Here is a 13,057-nt window from a genome sequence, read left to right as displayed (position 1 = left end):
ACCACGTGAATATTGTCATTTCCAAGCGGTGGGACAATTCTTCCACTCCCAATGCATACAATTGATGCTTCCTATCATCCCGGGAAATCCACGTTGCTCACCAATATAAAGTAGACGTTGAAGATCAGCCGGTGTTGGTCTTCTCAAAGAAACAGAAACACATCACACACAATTATTAAAACGTGAAACATAAAGACATACAACACATAACATGAAACAGAGAACAGAAGAAACTTTTTTATAATTATACAAGAACAGAGACTCATACATTTTTCAGCTTAAACTAACATACATAATTAGGGCGACTTAAAGACAACATGAAACCTTAATGACAAACAGAACATGAAACCTAGAAAAACAGAACAAGTGGCACTAATTACTAAGCATCTCCGTTAGTAACTTCTGCTTTAGAGCTTTTTCAGCTTCAGAAAGTGAATCTTTTTTGGAAATGAGACTGTCAAGCAAAGACATCTTCGAAACTCTCTCCTTAACCGCCAAATCTTTCTCCTTAACCGCCAAATCTTTCTCCTTAACCGCCAAATCTTTCTCCTTAACCGCCAAATCTTTCTCCTTAACCGCCAAATCTTTCTCCTTAACCGCCAAATCTTTCTCCTTAACCGCCAAATCTTTCTCCTTAACCGCCAAATCTTTCTCCTTAACCGCCAAATCTTTCTCCTTAACCGCCAAATCTTTCTCCTTAACCGCCAAATCTTTCTCCTTAACCGCCAAATCTTTCTCCTTAACCGCCAAATCTTTCTCCTTAACCGCCAAATCTTTCTCCTTAACCGCCAAATCTTTCTCCTTAACCGCCAAATCTTTCTCCTTAATAGAACACATGGTCTGAAAGTGAGTGACAGCCTGGTGATCCGCTATACTTCTCTTACCAGATGCTCCTTTCGCAGCCTTGACACCAGGAGGACGATTCGTTGGTTGATCTCCGAGATTGGAAGTTGCTTGAGAGCTTTCAGATTGTGCACCATCGTCGTACTTTCTCTTCTTTCCGCTTCCATCAATCTTGGAACTAGCAATTTCACACCATTTCTGGTCATTTCTGAGCTCCTCCCAAGCATGGTGAAGATTAAATTTAATCTTGTGATCATTGTAGAAGATTCCGTGTGCAAGTTTAACAGTATCAGCCTCGTTCTGGCAACTTGTTTTCTGTCTTGTTGCAGCCGCATAAGCTCCACAAAACTTGCACACAAGATCATTCATCTTCTGCCACCTTTGCTTGCACTGAATGGCCTCTCGGGTTTCACCTCTTTCCACCTTCGGACTTGCTGCAAAGTACACTGCAATGCGCTGCCAGAATGCACATGCTTTCTGCTCATTGCCCACCACAGGGTCTTTGCTCGTGTTTAGCCATGCGCTAATGAGCACAAGATCATCAGTGACTGTCCATTTCTTTCTTTCTCTACGCGCTATCGTTGAGACTTCACAGAAGCTTGAAGTTTGCCTAGGGAGTTGTGATGATCCATGTGAAAAACTTGCATACGGATAGGTTTCAGGAAAGTCAGTATTTTGTTGACTGTTCAACAGATCAACAAAATTGGATGTCTGACTAAATGGATTACTAGAATCCATATCCTAGTATGTGAGAGAAGAGAGGAAGCAGAAAAAATGGGTTTCAAGATGAAAAGAAAGAGAGAAATAAGCGGTTTAAATACATGAAAAAAGGAGAGGAAAAGAGGAGAGGAAGTAGAAGAAATATGTTTCAAGATGAAAGAAAGAGAGAAACAAGCGGTTTAAATACAGGAGAAGAGAAGAAGATCGTCTTAATACAGGAAAATAGAAGAAGACTTGAGAGCTTTCATTTTAGTTGAGTAGAGATGATTAGACATGTATCTAACAAATTTATTATCTACCACACAGTCATAACACGCTTTCGTCAGAGTTAAACTACCTAACAGAAGCATTCATCACACCCATTAATCGGAAGCATTCATCACAACCATAACCTAACTCTAACCAGCATTTATTATCCTAATAACTATGCAGAGGAAAGCAATTAAGAAAAAAGCAAGAAGTAGCACACATACCTAACCTAAAGTCTCAAGTAGTCAGATCATTCAGATCTTTGCGTCCTCACTCTGATCTTTGCCTCCTCACATGATTCATCTACGCAAACCAAGTCAAACCAAGTAACCAATAAACTGTTAGAACGATACTATAGTCAGAAATAAAATTGTTTGACAAATCAGAAAATGATCTCAAGAGATTTCAGACAACAATACACGACACTTAAGTTCCAGTCTGATCTTCAGTACTAGTTTCAAGATTAACTAACAATCTCATTGTATCCTCATGACTTTTTAACTAAATATTTAAAAAGCCTACAAATTTCGATCAAAGGCTAAAGCTTTACAATGATACACAAAATTTATAACCGTAATCACCATTCATTAACTTAATTACTATCACATGCATTCATGAATTGAAACGAGAAGGATGTAAATAGTTGGGAACTTATCTCCACGTTGAAGAGCTCGTTAGCGAGAGCTGAAAGACCGATGGAGGAGAGGCCGTCAACACGGACAGAGTCGTCGACCCTCACATGAAGTAGGAGGAATCTCCGTGAGGAGCCAGAGAGACGTCTTCAGTCTTCGGTTTCGATCCTTGATCTGACGGAGAAGACAAGAGAAGTGCGACGAGACTCCGTGAGGACCAATAGAGTCGTCCTCGGTTTCGATCGTCGGTTTCGACGGAGAAGGCGGAGGAATCTCCGTGAGGAGCCAGAGAGACGTCTTCAGTCTTCGGTTTCGATCCTTGATCTGACGGAGAAGACAAGAGAAGTGCGACGAGACTCCGTGAGGACCAATAGAGTCGTCCTCGGTTTCGATCGTCGGTTTCGACGGAGAAGGCGGAGGAATCTCCGTGAGGAGCCAGAGAGACGTCGTCGGTCTTCGGTTTCAGCCGAGAAGGCGGAGGAGACGTCTTCGATTTGGGTCTCTCCTCTTGACGGAGAAAACAAAGAACACGAGAAAGAATGAGAAAGAGAACAAAAGAAAGAAAGAAAAGAAAAATAAAAATAAAAATAAAATTCGGTCCTCTGATTTGGTGACACGTGGTTTGAAACCCACCAAATAATCGATCACAAAAAACCTAAGCTAAGGATCGGTAATAACCTTTCTAATTAATTTTGATTTAATTAAATCACTCTTTTTGTTTAAAAACCCCACTAAAGTCTACGATATTGATGGTCTAAGATAAATTGAATCAAACCACGTTACTCTCCACTACACCACGTTTACAACTCAGTTATCTTACATAAATTTAATATATAATACGCCACATTGCTTATATAGTTACATACTTACATATACCCTTATACATATATATTGAAATGTACATGTAAAAAGCTTAAAAACTAGGCCCCGCGTACTCTCCGTTTAATCTCCGATTTTTTGGTAACTCGCTAGGCTTGGATCAGCCGCCCAACTCACGCCTAGCGTAGTTTCGAACATAGGTTAAAAGTAATCAATGAATATTAACGCTGCTAGACCTACAACCAATACTGTATTCTGGCGTTGACCACATTTATTTCGTCTTTTACAGAACTCGTCCATCCTCATAGTTTTAATTTAAACTCTATTAGCGCTAGTTTTATTTATACTGCACTAAGTATCAAAGTTGAGATTTCTATAAAATGCTTTAGATTAACTAAAAAACAGATCATTTTATTTATTTCCATAAGTAAAACAGATGAAAATATATAACTTTTCTGACAAATGTTGATATATGTAAATTTAATAGTATAAAACAAACCACCCATTTTTACTCAAATATAAATAAATAAATTGGATGTGTTTATAAACGCCATTGACAATGGCACAAGAAAAAAAACAACAGACAAAGAGTATGAGCGGCTTATCAATGACATCGCATGATAAAAAGAACAAGACAGCAGCACCCATGTTAGGGGAAAACGGCTTATTCATTCATGGACTAAGGGTTGATGAGAAAATACATACCTCAACTTTTACTACATGCCAAAACATACCTTAACTAATCAAAAATTTGAAATTTACACCTGACTTAGGGGTCGATAAAAAAATACATACCCCAACTCCTATTGAATGCCAAAACATACCTTAACTAATCAAAATAATTGAAATTTATGCCTAGTCTGTAGAAGTCAACGCTAATTCTAATTTTGACTTAAACTCTGTTAATTAATTGTTAACGACAATGACTAGGATACTTAGTTGGCTAATGAGTCAGATTAATAATAATTGGGGCCAATCGAAAATCAAATTAAAATTGGTCAAATCTGATAATAGTTGGGGTGAAGCCCTAAAACAATGGGTCATTATCAATACGATGTTGTTTGTTCTGTGATTTTATCTTCTCTTCTTTCTTTCTTCTTCTGCGACAAAGTGAAGGATCCCGACAAGGCAGAGTGAAAAGACAAAATACAGAACAAACGACGTCGTAGAGATAGTTGTCCATTGTTTTAAGGTTCCGACTCAACTATTATCAGATGTGACCTATTCCAATTTGATTTTCGATTAGGCCCTAACTCATTAGCCAACTAAGTATCTTAGTTAGTCGTTAACAATTAATTAATAGAGTTTAAGTCAAAATTGGGATTAGCGTTGATTTCTAAAGATTGAACATAAATTTCAAAAAATTTATTAGTTAAGTTATGTTTTAGCATGCAATAGGAGTTGGGGTATGTATTTTCTCAGTGGCCCCTAGTTCAGGTATGAATAAGCCGTTTCCCCCCCATGTTAGCATCAGAAGTCTCGAAGACAAACGCTGCCACGGAAACGCATTCTTCTAACGGCGTCAGCGGTGGTAAAAAACGAAGAAAACGCAACGGCAAAATCTGTATCTGCGTCACTCTCCTCATCATCTTCCTCTTCTTTATCATCCTCCACGTCTTAGCCCTCACTCTCTTCAAACCCAAACGCCCAATCACAACCATTGACGCTCTCAACCTCAAAGTCATCCTAAACCTAACGCTCCAGGTCAACCTCTCGTTGAAAAACCCTCACCAGGTCTTTCAGCTTCGGTTCTTCGTCGGGATTGCTTAACTACGGTGGTAAATTGATCGGAGAAGCGCCGTTCCGGACGAGTCAAATCAGGCAGGATAAAACGTTGCCTATGAACGTAACGCTGACGTTGATGGCGGATCGGTTGCTTACTGATGCAGCAAGATATTTGGAAATTATCCAAATATCTTTATTATTCATTAGTTTCAATTGATAATTACTTTTTATTTGTATTTTCCAGATTTAAGGTTTTACTTTTTATTCATTAGGGTTTTCTAGATTTAAGGTTTCATTATAAATAGGCATTCAAGCCTAAATTTGTATGAAGTTTGATTTGATTAATAAAAGAGCTTTGGCTTTTGGGAGAATTGTATTCTCTATCCCTTGTATTGATTTGATTAGATTCATCAATCAAGAAGCAGGTCCCAAGCGAGGATTCCCTAGAATCCCTTGGTTGAGCTGGCAGGTCCCAAGCGTGGTTCCATAACCCCTTGGTTGAGCTGTTTATTGTTGCTTCCGCTCCATCAGGTGATATCAGAGCTGCGTTTCTTTGTTTTCTTAATCGAAGAACGATTCTGGATGTCATGTTGATTAGCAGTTGCAATCTCTATCCTTTCGTGGACGAAAGTCCTTTTGTCGAGAGAACACCATGAGGTCTATCGAAAGATCTATGGTGATCCGGTCTATGACACACTTATGAAGACGATGTTTATGTTATCGACTTTGTCTGCAAAGAGAATTCCTTTGAAAATCCGAGGCGTGCAAACTTTGTGCAAAAACGGATTATTGAAGAATCTGGATATAAGAAGATCCGTGCGAAATTCGTGGAGAATCAAGTTTTTGAAAAATTTATACAAAATCAGCACTGTGCAAAATTCGTGCAAATTTGCATAATTGTGGTGCCAAGAAGACGATTGAAGATTCGAGGACGAATCTTTCTTGGCCGGCAAGACATGATGCAGCAAGATATTTGAAAATTATCCAAATATCTTTATTATTCATTAGTTTCAATTGATAATTACAATTTATTTGTATTTTCCATATTTTAATAGTTTTCCTATTTTAATTAAGATTAGGGATTTCTGGATTTAAGGTTTTATTATAAATAGGCATTCAAGCCTAAAATTGTATGAAGTTTGATTTGATTAATAAAAGAGCTTTGGCTTTTGAGAGAATTGTATTATCTATCTCTTGTATTGATTTGATTAGATTCATCAATCAAGAAACAGGTCTCAAGCGAGGATTCCCTAGAATCCCTTGGTTGAGCTGGCATGTTCCAAGCGTGGTTTCATAACCCCTTGGTTGAGCTGTTTATCGTTGATTCCGCTCGATCACTTACCGACACGAAGCTTGTTAGTGTCGTTATGTCTGGGTAAATCCAGGACCCAGGTCAAAACTTTCGTTAAAGTGGTCGGGAAAGTAAGCGTTTTGAACATGTTCAAGATTAAAGTAGAGTCGTCTTCTTCGTGTGATATCACCATCTCTATTTCGAATCGTAATGTTACGAGTCAACACTGTAAGTCTTCAACTAGGCTGTGAGATCATCACCTTCTTCTTTCACTAGAAGGAACATGAAGCTTTAGTTGATGTACTACAGTTTTGTCTTCCTGTTTTTGAAAATCTTTAATCTTGTGTTATGTATTATTATTAATTTGTTATTATTTGCTTTGAACAAATAAAATAAAATTAATTCAGCAACGTGTCAACTATCAACGTAACATATAGCTATTTATTTAAGATATTTACTCGCAATCGCGCAAATGTATATTTTTAATTTGTTATAAATAAATAGTTATTTGTGTAAGTAATAATATATATTTCATGATTTATCTGTATTAAATTATCGTTTAATATGACATTTCTAAACACAATAATTTATAGTTTATATTAAATAATTTTATTGTGTCTTGTGCACCATCAATTGTATTATCTACATTTTTAGAATATGATCCGTGCTCTGCATTTACAGAAATGTACTTTTATTTTTTATGGATCAAAATTGTATGATAATATATAATAAAATTGTTTTATATACTATTTAAAATGGTGTGCTATATATTCTATACTTTTCAACATTTATCAATTTGCATTGAGCTATTATTTATATTTAAATATATGTAAAATAATACATTAAATATTAATTTATATTTTATTTATATATTATTTAAGTGATTATATCAAATTTAGGTATGTTTTATTATTATTTAATTTGATAGAAAGATAATAAATGCTAAATGTTATGATTATGTAGTTTCTTAATGGCATTAAATTGTAATTAAATAGTTGTTTCAATTTATGATCAATTTAGGAAATGATTTCTTAAATTAGGAAAAGACAAATCATACTTAAATATAGATTCAGTAATTACAGAGACGTTCTAGTGTAAATAAATTGTAAAACTAAGGCGCAAATCTATTTTGTACTTCTCTTTTAATAATATAGATTTAAAAGTTATTATTGGGTCCAGGTGAACCTACACGTTCACCTCTTGTATATCATATCATATTTATGACAAAAAATAAAAATTAATAATAATACTAATTATCAAAAAAAGTTGACATGAACTCTAAATTCTAAAATATCATTCAAATTCTAAACACCAAATCCTAAACTTTAGGGATTAACACAAAACCTTATACCTCAAACTCTAAACAATAAACTCTAAACTTTAGATCCTAGAGTTAACTCTAAACTCCAGGGTTAACTCTAAACCTTAGGGTTATCTTAAACCGTAAACGTTCTCAACAAAACTCTAAACCTTAAAATTTAGATCTTAAATTCTAAACCTTATGGTTTAGGATCAACCCTAAAATTTAAGATGAATCTTAGGATTTAACGTTAACCTTAGGAATTAAAATTTAGAGTTTTAGGTTTAAAGTTTGAACTATAGAGTTTAATGTTAATCTTAGAATTTAGGGTCTAGTGTTTAGAATTTAAGTTAGGGTTTAAAGTTTTATAATGTCAAATTTTTAAACAATTAGTATTATTTTTTATTTTTATTTTTTGTCATAAATAAGATGTGACGTGGCAGATTTCTGAAATATCTGATCCGAACCTGAACGGATATCCGAACGTCCATCCCTACTAGGAGGCGAACCCAAGAATTAGTCTTTACTAGGGGCATTGCACCCGCGCAAGCGCGGAGTTGTGGATAGAGTTCTTGTTTCATCTGAATATTTGCTAGGGTTATTGTAGTTGTGAATTTTGCGTTTTGAGTTCTTTTTAAAGTTTTTTTTATTGTTATAGGGTTAGAGTTGTGATGATGAACTGTGTATGCATTGTTTTCCACTTATGAAGGACTAAACTGTGTTAATAATGTGATTGATATAGTTCATGTTGTTGTTTGCTGTTTCCTGAGACTTATTGCTTGTTTGTCTTTTTAATTTGTTTCTTGTACTGTTGAGAGTACATAAATTATATTAAATTTGTTGAGAGTACCTTTTGTTTCTGGATATTTTTTCTCCAGTTTAGTTGTGTAAGTTGTGTGTATTAAGCAATAATTTTTATTATTCTTATTATGTTTGTTATATGTTTTTATTTTATTTTTAAACTTGTTGCTCTTACCGGACCTTTAAAACAAATATATGAAGACTTGTAAAAATAACTATAAAATAAGTGACAATTCTGAGTATTTGGGCTTTAATGAGTTTCAAACGAATTAATATATTTCTCATAAGAAGACAATAGCATTGGCCTGTTGACATTGAGCTTGTAAGCTATTTTTATAAGAAAAGAGGAGTGAGCAGGTGGAGTTGTTGTTGCCGCCTTTATGTCTGTCGGGATTGTCTCTTGTATCTCCTGTTGTGGCTGTGTTTGTTTATCTTTTACTTGATAGGTAATATGTAAACAAAAATCATTTTTAGTTGTATTTATCAGAGTTCATAACTTACTCTGCTTTTTTTGTTTAGGTAATTTCACTGATCTTGGTTGTCGTCTTCGTCTTCTTCGTTGCGAAAGTAAGTTTGTAAATTGTTAAATAGCTGGCCATGTAGTTTGTATTTGTTTAGCTGACTCGATGTATGTGTCGTTGAGTTTTAGTTGAGGTGATTGGTTTGGTATATTTGTTTTGAAGTTTATTTCTAAGATTAGACAAAAAAGAGAGGTGATCATTAATGATTCGTCTTTTTTGGAATTCAAGTTTTTGGAGTTTTAATTGTTTGGGTTGTTGTGGTTTATTTTAAGGTGTAAAATAAAGGTTTGTGTAAAATTAATTTGATAAGTAAGAAGGGAGATAAATAGACGATCACAGAATTTGGGTAGGAAATATTTTTGATTATTGATGTTAGCACAATATAGATAATAATATAAAGAGAATTGTGTGTTGATTGTTTCTTACAGATCAATGAGGAGACGGATAACGACTCGAGTTGTTTCTTTGCTAAGGTCAGAGCCTTGGACATATTGGATTTGCCCAACCACATCTGCGAGTTTAAATATCAGTTATGATAACGAAACATATTATAAACTCAGATGCAATATGACAATATACTTGGGAGTTTTAGGTTTGTGTTCGCAATCACTTGGAAATTGTCAAACAGTCTAATTATGATTGGAGATTAATCTCAGGAGCACCCGTGATGACTTAATAAATAATAGTTGGTGAGATGAAACGAATGAGGAATGGATGATCAATTATCTTGTACATGCTTGAGCACCTAGCAACCTGAAAACGATCGTCTTTCACAATGGAACCGGCTTTCAAAGATGGCATGTAACGATTAGCACGTCCGGCGGGAATAAACTCATGAATCACGGAATATGTAAATAATATTATTTAACAAAGAATCAGGAAATCAATTAAAAACAATTATATTAAATAAGTGTGATAAATCGAAGATTAACTTACATTTTCATCAAGGAAGAGAACCGTGATTCTCATAAACTCACTGTCTTTCTTGAAGTTCAGGGAATCCCATAAGCAAGGAGGTTAGAGGCTATGCTCTGACCACTACGACCAACACGGAGAGACTCGAAGGTTGAGTAACGGATGTCGGGAACGCCGGTTTGAGGAAATGGAGAGGCAGAGATATATTTTCTAGAAGATCGTTAAAGCTAAGAGGAATCAATGAGTTTTGTGGAGATGAAAATTAGGTTCATCAAAGATGAGAATCATATATATAGGGTTTACAGAAAGGCTACAAATCAGGAACATTTAAGATCAAACGATTTATGATGGGGAGATGAAGAGTTCACCGGTGAAAAAATAGATTACGAACAGACACACAGCGCAACTCTGTAACTCAGACTTGTCTAAGACAATGATGAAAAGAACTCTAACTCATGTTAAACGAAGACAGTTTACAATATGGAAAAACTATAATTGTTGTTTTTCATATAACGTGATGAACCTCATTTAAAAATGAAACTCATAATACACTTGTAGGCCCATCCCACAGAGAAAGCCGAAGAAGCAAAGGTTTTCAACCTTCATAAATATATATTAGTTTCGGCCATCAATGTATAAAGTATCCTTTAGTTTAGTGGTATAAATGTTAGTGTTTATATCTCAATAACCCGGATTCGAACCACATGCTTGACACTTTTTCACACTTTTTAAAAGTGGGATCCACTTACCTGCTGACATGGCGGCTCAGGATTATATTATAGATTTAATTTTTTTCATATAAGAAAAAGTCAAAAGTGTTATAAAAGTAATGGAAAAGTGTATCTTTATTCATAACATAGAGGTTCCTTATATAGGAGATTACACCGTCATTGATAAATGGAAAAATTACAAATCATAATCTCTTGGTTATGAGCCATCCACAATCTGAACAAATTTAGATATTTTAAGTATTTTTGTTTATTTTTGGGTAATTTTTTTTGAAATTTGGGTATTTTGAGTATCGGGTAACCTACAATTAAAATTGACGAACAGAACGCATCCCAAAAATTGAAACGGATTTCCGAAATGTGACTTTATGTTCATTGTTGCGAAATCTCGAAAATCCCAAAAATCCGGTCCAAATTGAAACAGATATCCTAACAGTTATCCCCAATTCCAAAGGTTAACTAATGTATTTTGTGTTGGATACCAAAAGAAAGAAAAAAATCGTAGACTGGATCCATGAAGTAACAATCTAAAGCTTATTTGCGACTCATTAACAGACAAGCCTTGTGAATAAAAAGATCCAAAACGGAAGAAGTAACTTTAGGAAGATGTATGTTGTTTGGTCGAAAAGAAAACAGGTTTTATTCAAATTTAATACAATTACAAACAAAACTACATCGAGAAACAAACACGCAAAGTTATAAACAACCCAAAAAGTAACAGAAGCTTCCAAAAGTACGCAATTCAAAAATCCTCTTGCTCTCTGGCCATGATATGGTGTTGTTACGGTAGCATGATTGCTAAGTAGCTCTTATGCTCAGTGCTATGGAACCAACAACAGTATGTGAAACTTGTACGCTTTCAGAACCACTCAAGTCTCAACTAGTTGTATTGCTTCGAACTCTGCGAACTCAAGATCGACTGGAATTAAAAATATATTTGGATCAAATGATTAGAGATTTCGAAGTTGCCTTGTAACATGATGGTATCACTAAACGTATGACTGACGATATAAATCATGTATAATGAGAAATTAAAATCACATATTTAACAATGTTGCTTTTCATCTTTTCTATAGAATTCATAAGATAAAATAGATTCAAAACTTAAACTTTCAAAGTTGTTCAAAACAAAATAGAATTATATAATTTAGGGAGGCAACTTTAACTTACGTAAATAGCACAAAAACACTTAATTATCCTATTAACGAAAAATAAACTCAAAATGCGTTAACTTGGTCGAATAAAGTTAACATCAGCATTACTTTAAGTTGTTTTGGTTAATAACATAGTTGACTTAAGTTACAAAAAAAAAAATAACATAGTTGACCCATCATTGTTTTATCTTTCTACTAGTTCGAAAGCAAAAGAAAAAGCGAATTTAAAGCTTAGATCAGATCTTATTAAATCATTCCAAAAAAATTAAATAATATATGCCCTTTTTCAAAAAAAAAAAAATACAAATATACATAATACACGAAGATTATCGTAATAGTTGTATAATAGAAAAAAACAACAGAAAAACAGTCTAATAGAAAATTGCATTTATATATCGATATGACTTCTTCTTTTTTTCTTTTTGATCATCGAGAATTTCATTAAACTTTTAAACAGAGTTGATCAGTACGACATTATTATATTTCGAAAAACAAAACCATTCAATCAAATCCTTTAATTTTTTTTTTTTGATAAATCCTTTTATTCTTTAACACAAATAAAAACATACATTTGATCCACAAACTGAAAAGATTATGGGATTAATACATACCTTGACTTTAGGATAAGGGAAGCCAGTTTTAACACCACCTCTACTTCCGAAGCTGAATTTTGATTTCTTCTCATTAGGTTTTAAGATCTGAAAAGAGCAAATCAAATCCTCGTCTACACTCATCATCGCACCTGCATTGTCGAACTCTCCACAGTAATTCGGCGCTGAGAATATCGTCACGAGCTGCTTATTCGCAAAGAACTCAAACCCATCTTCAACAACCTGAGACGAAATCTTTGCTTGCATCAAACGTAAACAAATACAAAATGGGTTGCTTTGGACGCAAGTAACAATAACACAAACCTGATGAGCCCTACAGATTAGGTCAAGATCGAGTCTTTTGAGAAACTCGGATACTGTATCCGATCCAAAAGTGTAGGAAACTCCACGATCGTTAGGACCCCATCCTCTAACCACTTTATCAGGATCAGACCACAAGAGATCACAGAGTAAACCACGATCAGGAATATCAGTTGGACGGCGAATGTCCCTAATCTGTCTCAAGCTACGCAGCTCCGGGGAGAGCCCACCGTGCATACATAGAATCCTGTCGTCGATGAGTGCAGCCACGGGGAGACAGTTGAAGCAATCGGTGAAGATTCTCCAAATCTTGACACTGAAACGGCGTTTACACTCGTCGTAGAAGCCGTAGATACGATTGATTGAAGCACTCTCGTGGTTTCCTCTAAGAAGGAAGAAGTTTTCAGGGAACTTGATCTTGTAAGCGAGCAAGAGACAAATCGTTTCA

General features: G+C 34.9%; 2 protein-coding genes and 1 pseudogene across 2 annotated transcripts; 1 reads left to right on the top strand and 2 right to left on the bottom strand.

Moving 5' to 3' along the window:
• Positions 1 to 372: 372 nt before the first annotated feature.
• Positions 373 to 1,581, bottom strand: LOC106338654 (glutathione S-transferase T3-like). The gene has a single exon (XM_013777582.1). The coding sequence runs from the start codon at positions 1,579 to 1,581 to the stop codon at positions 373 to 375; it is 1,209 nt and encodes a 402-aa protein (XP_013633036.1).
• A 3,143-nt stretch (positions 1,582 to 4,724) lies between these two features.
• On the top strand, positions 4,725 to 6,530 carry LOC106338653 (annotated as a pseudogene).
• Positions 6,531 to 11,170: 4,640 nt separating this feature from the next.
• On the bottom strand, positions 11,171 to 13,053 carry LOC106338652 (serine/threonine-protein phosphatase PP1 isozyme 7-like; the record flags this gene model as incomplete). The annotated part of the gene is made up of 3 exons (XM_013777581.1): positions 11,171 to 11,463; positions 12,310 to 12,531; positions 12,613 to 13,053. Coding segments are annotated over 3 exons (702 nt in total), but the record flags the coding sequence as incomplete, so codon positions are not given.
• Positions 13,054 to 13,057: the final 4 nt, after the last annotated feature.

The sequence above is a fragment of the Brassica oleracea genome, chromosome C4 (genome assembly GCF_000695525.1).
Source record: "Brassica oleracea var. oleracea cultivar TO1000 chromosome C4, BOL, whole genome shotgun sequence".
In the NCBI taxonomy this organism is placed as follows: Eukaryota; Viridiplantae; Streptophyta; class Magnoliopsida; order Brassicales; family Brassicaceae; genus Brassica; species Brassica oleracea.
This window is presented reverse-complemented; position numbering and strand designations above follow the sequence as displayed.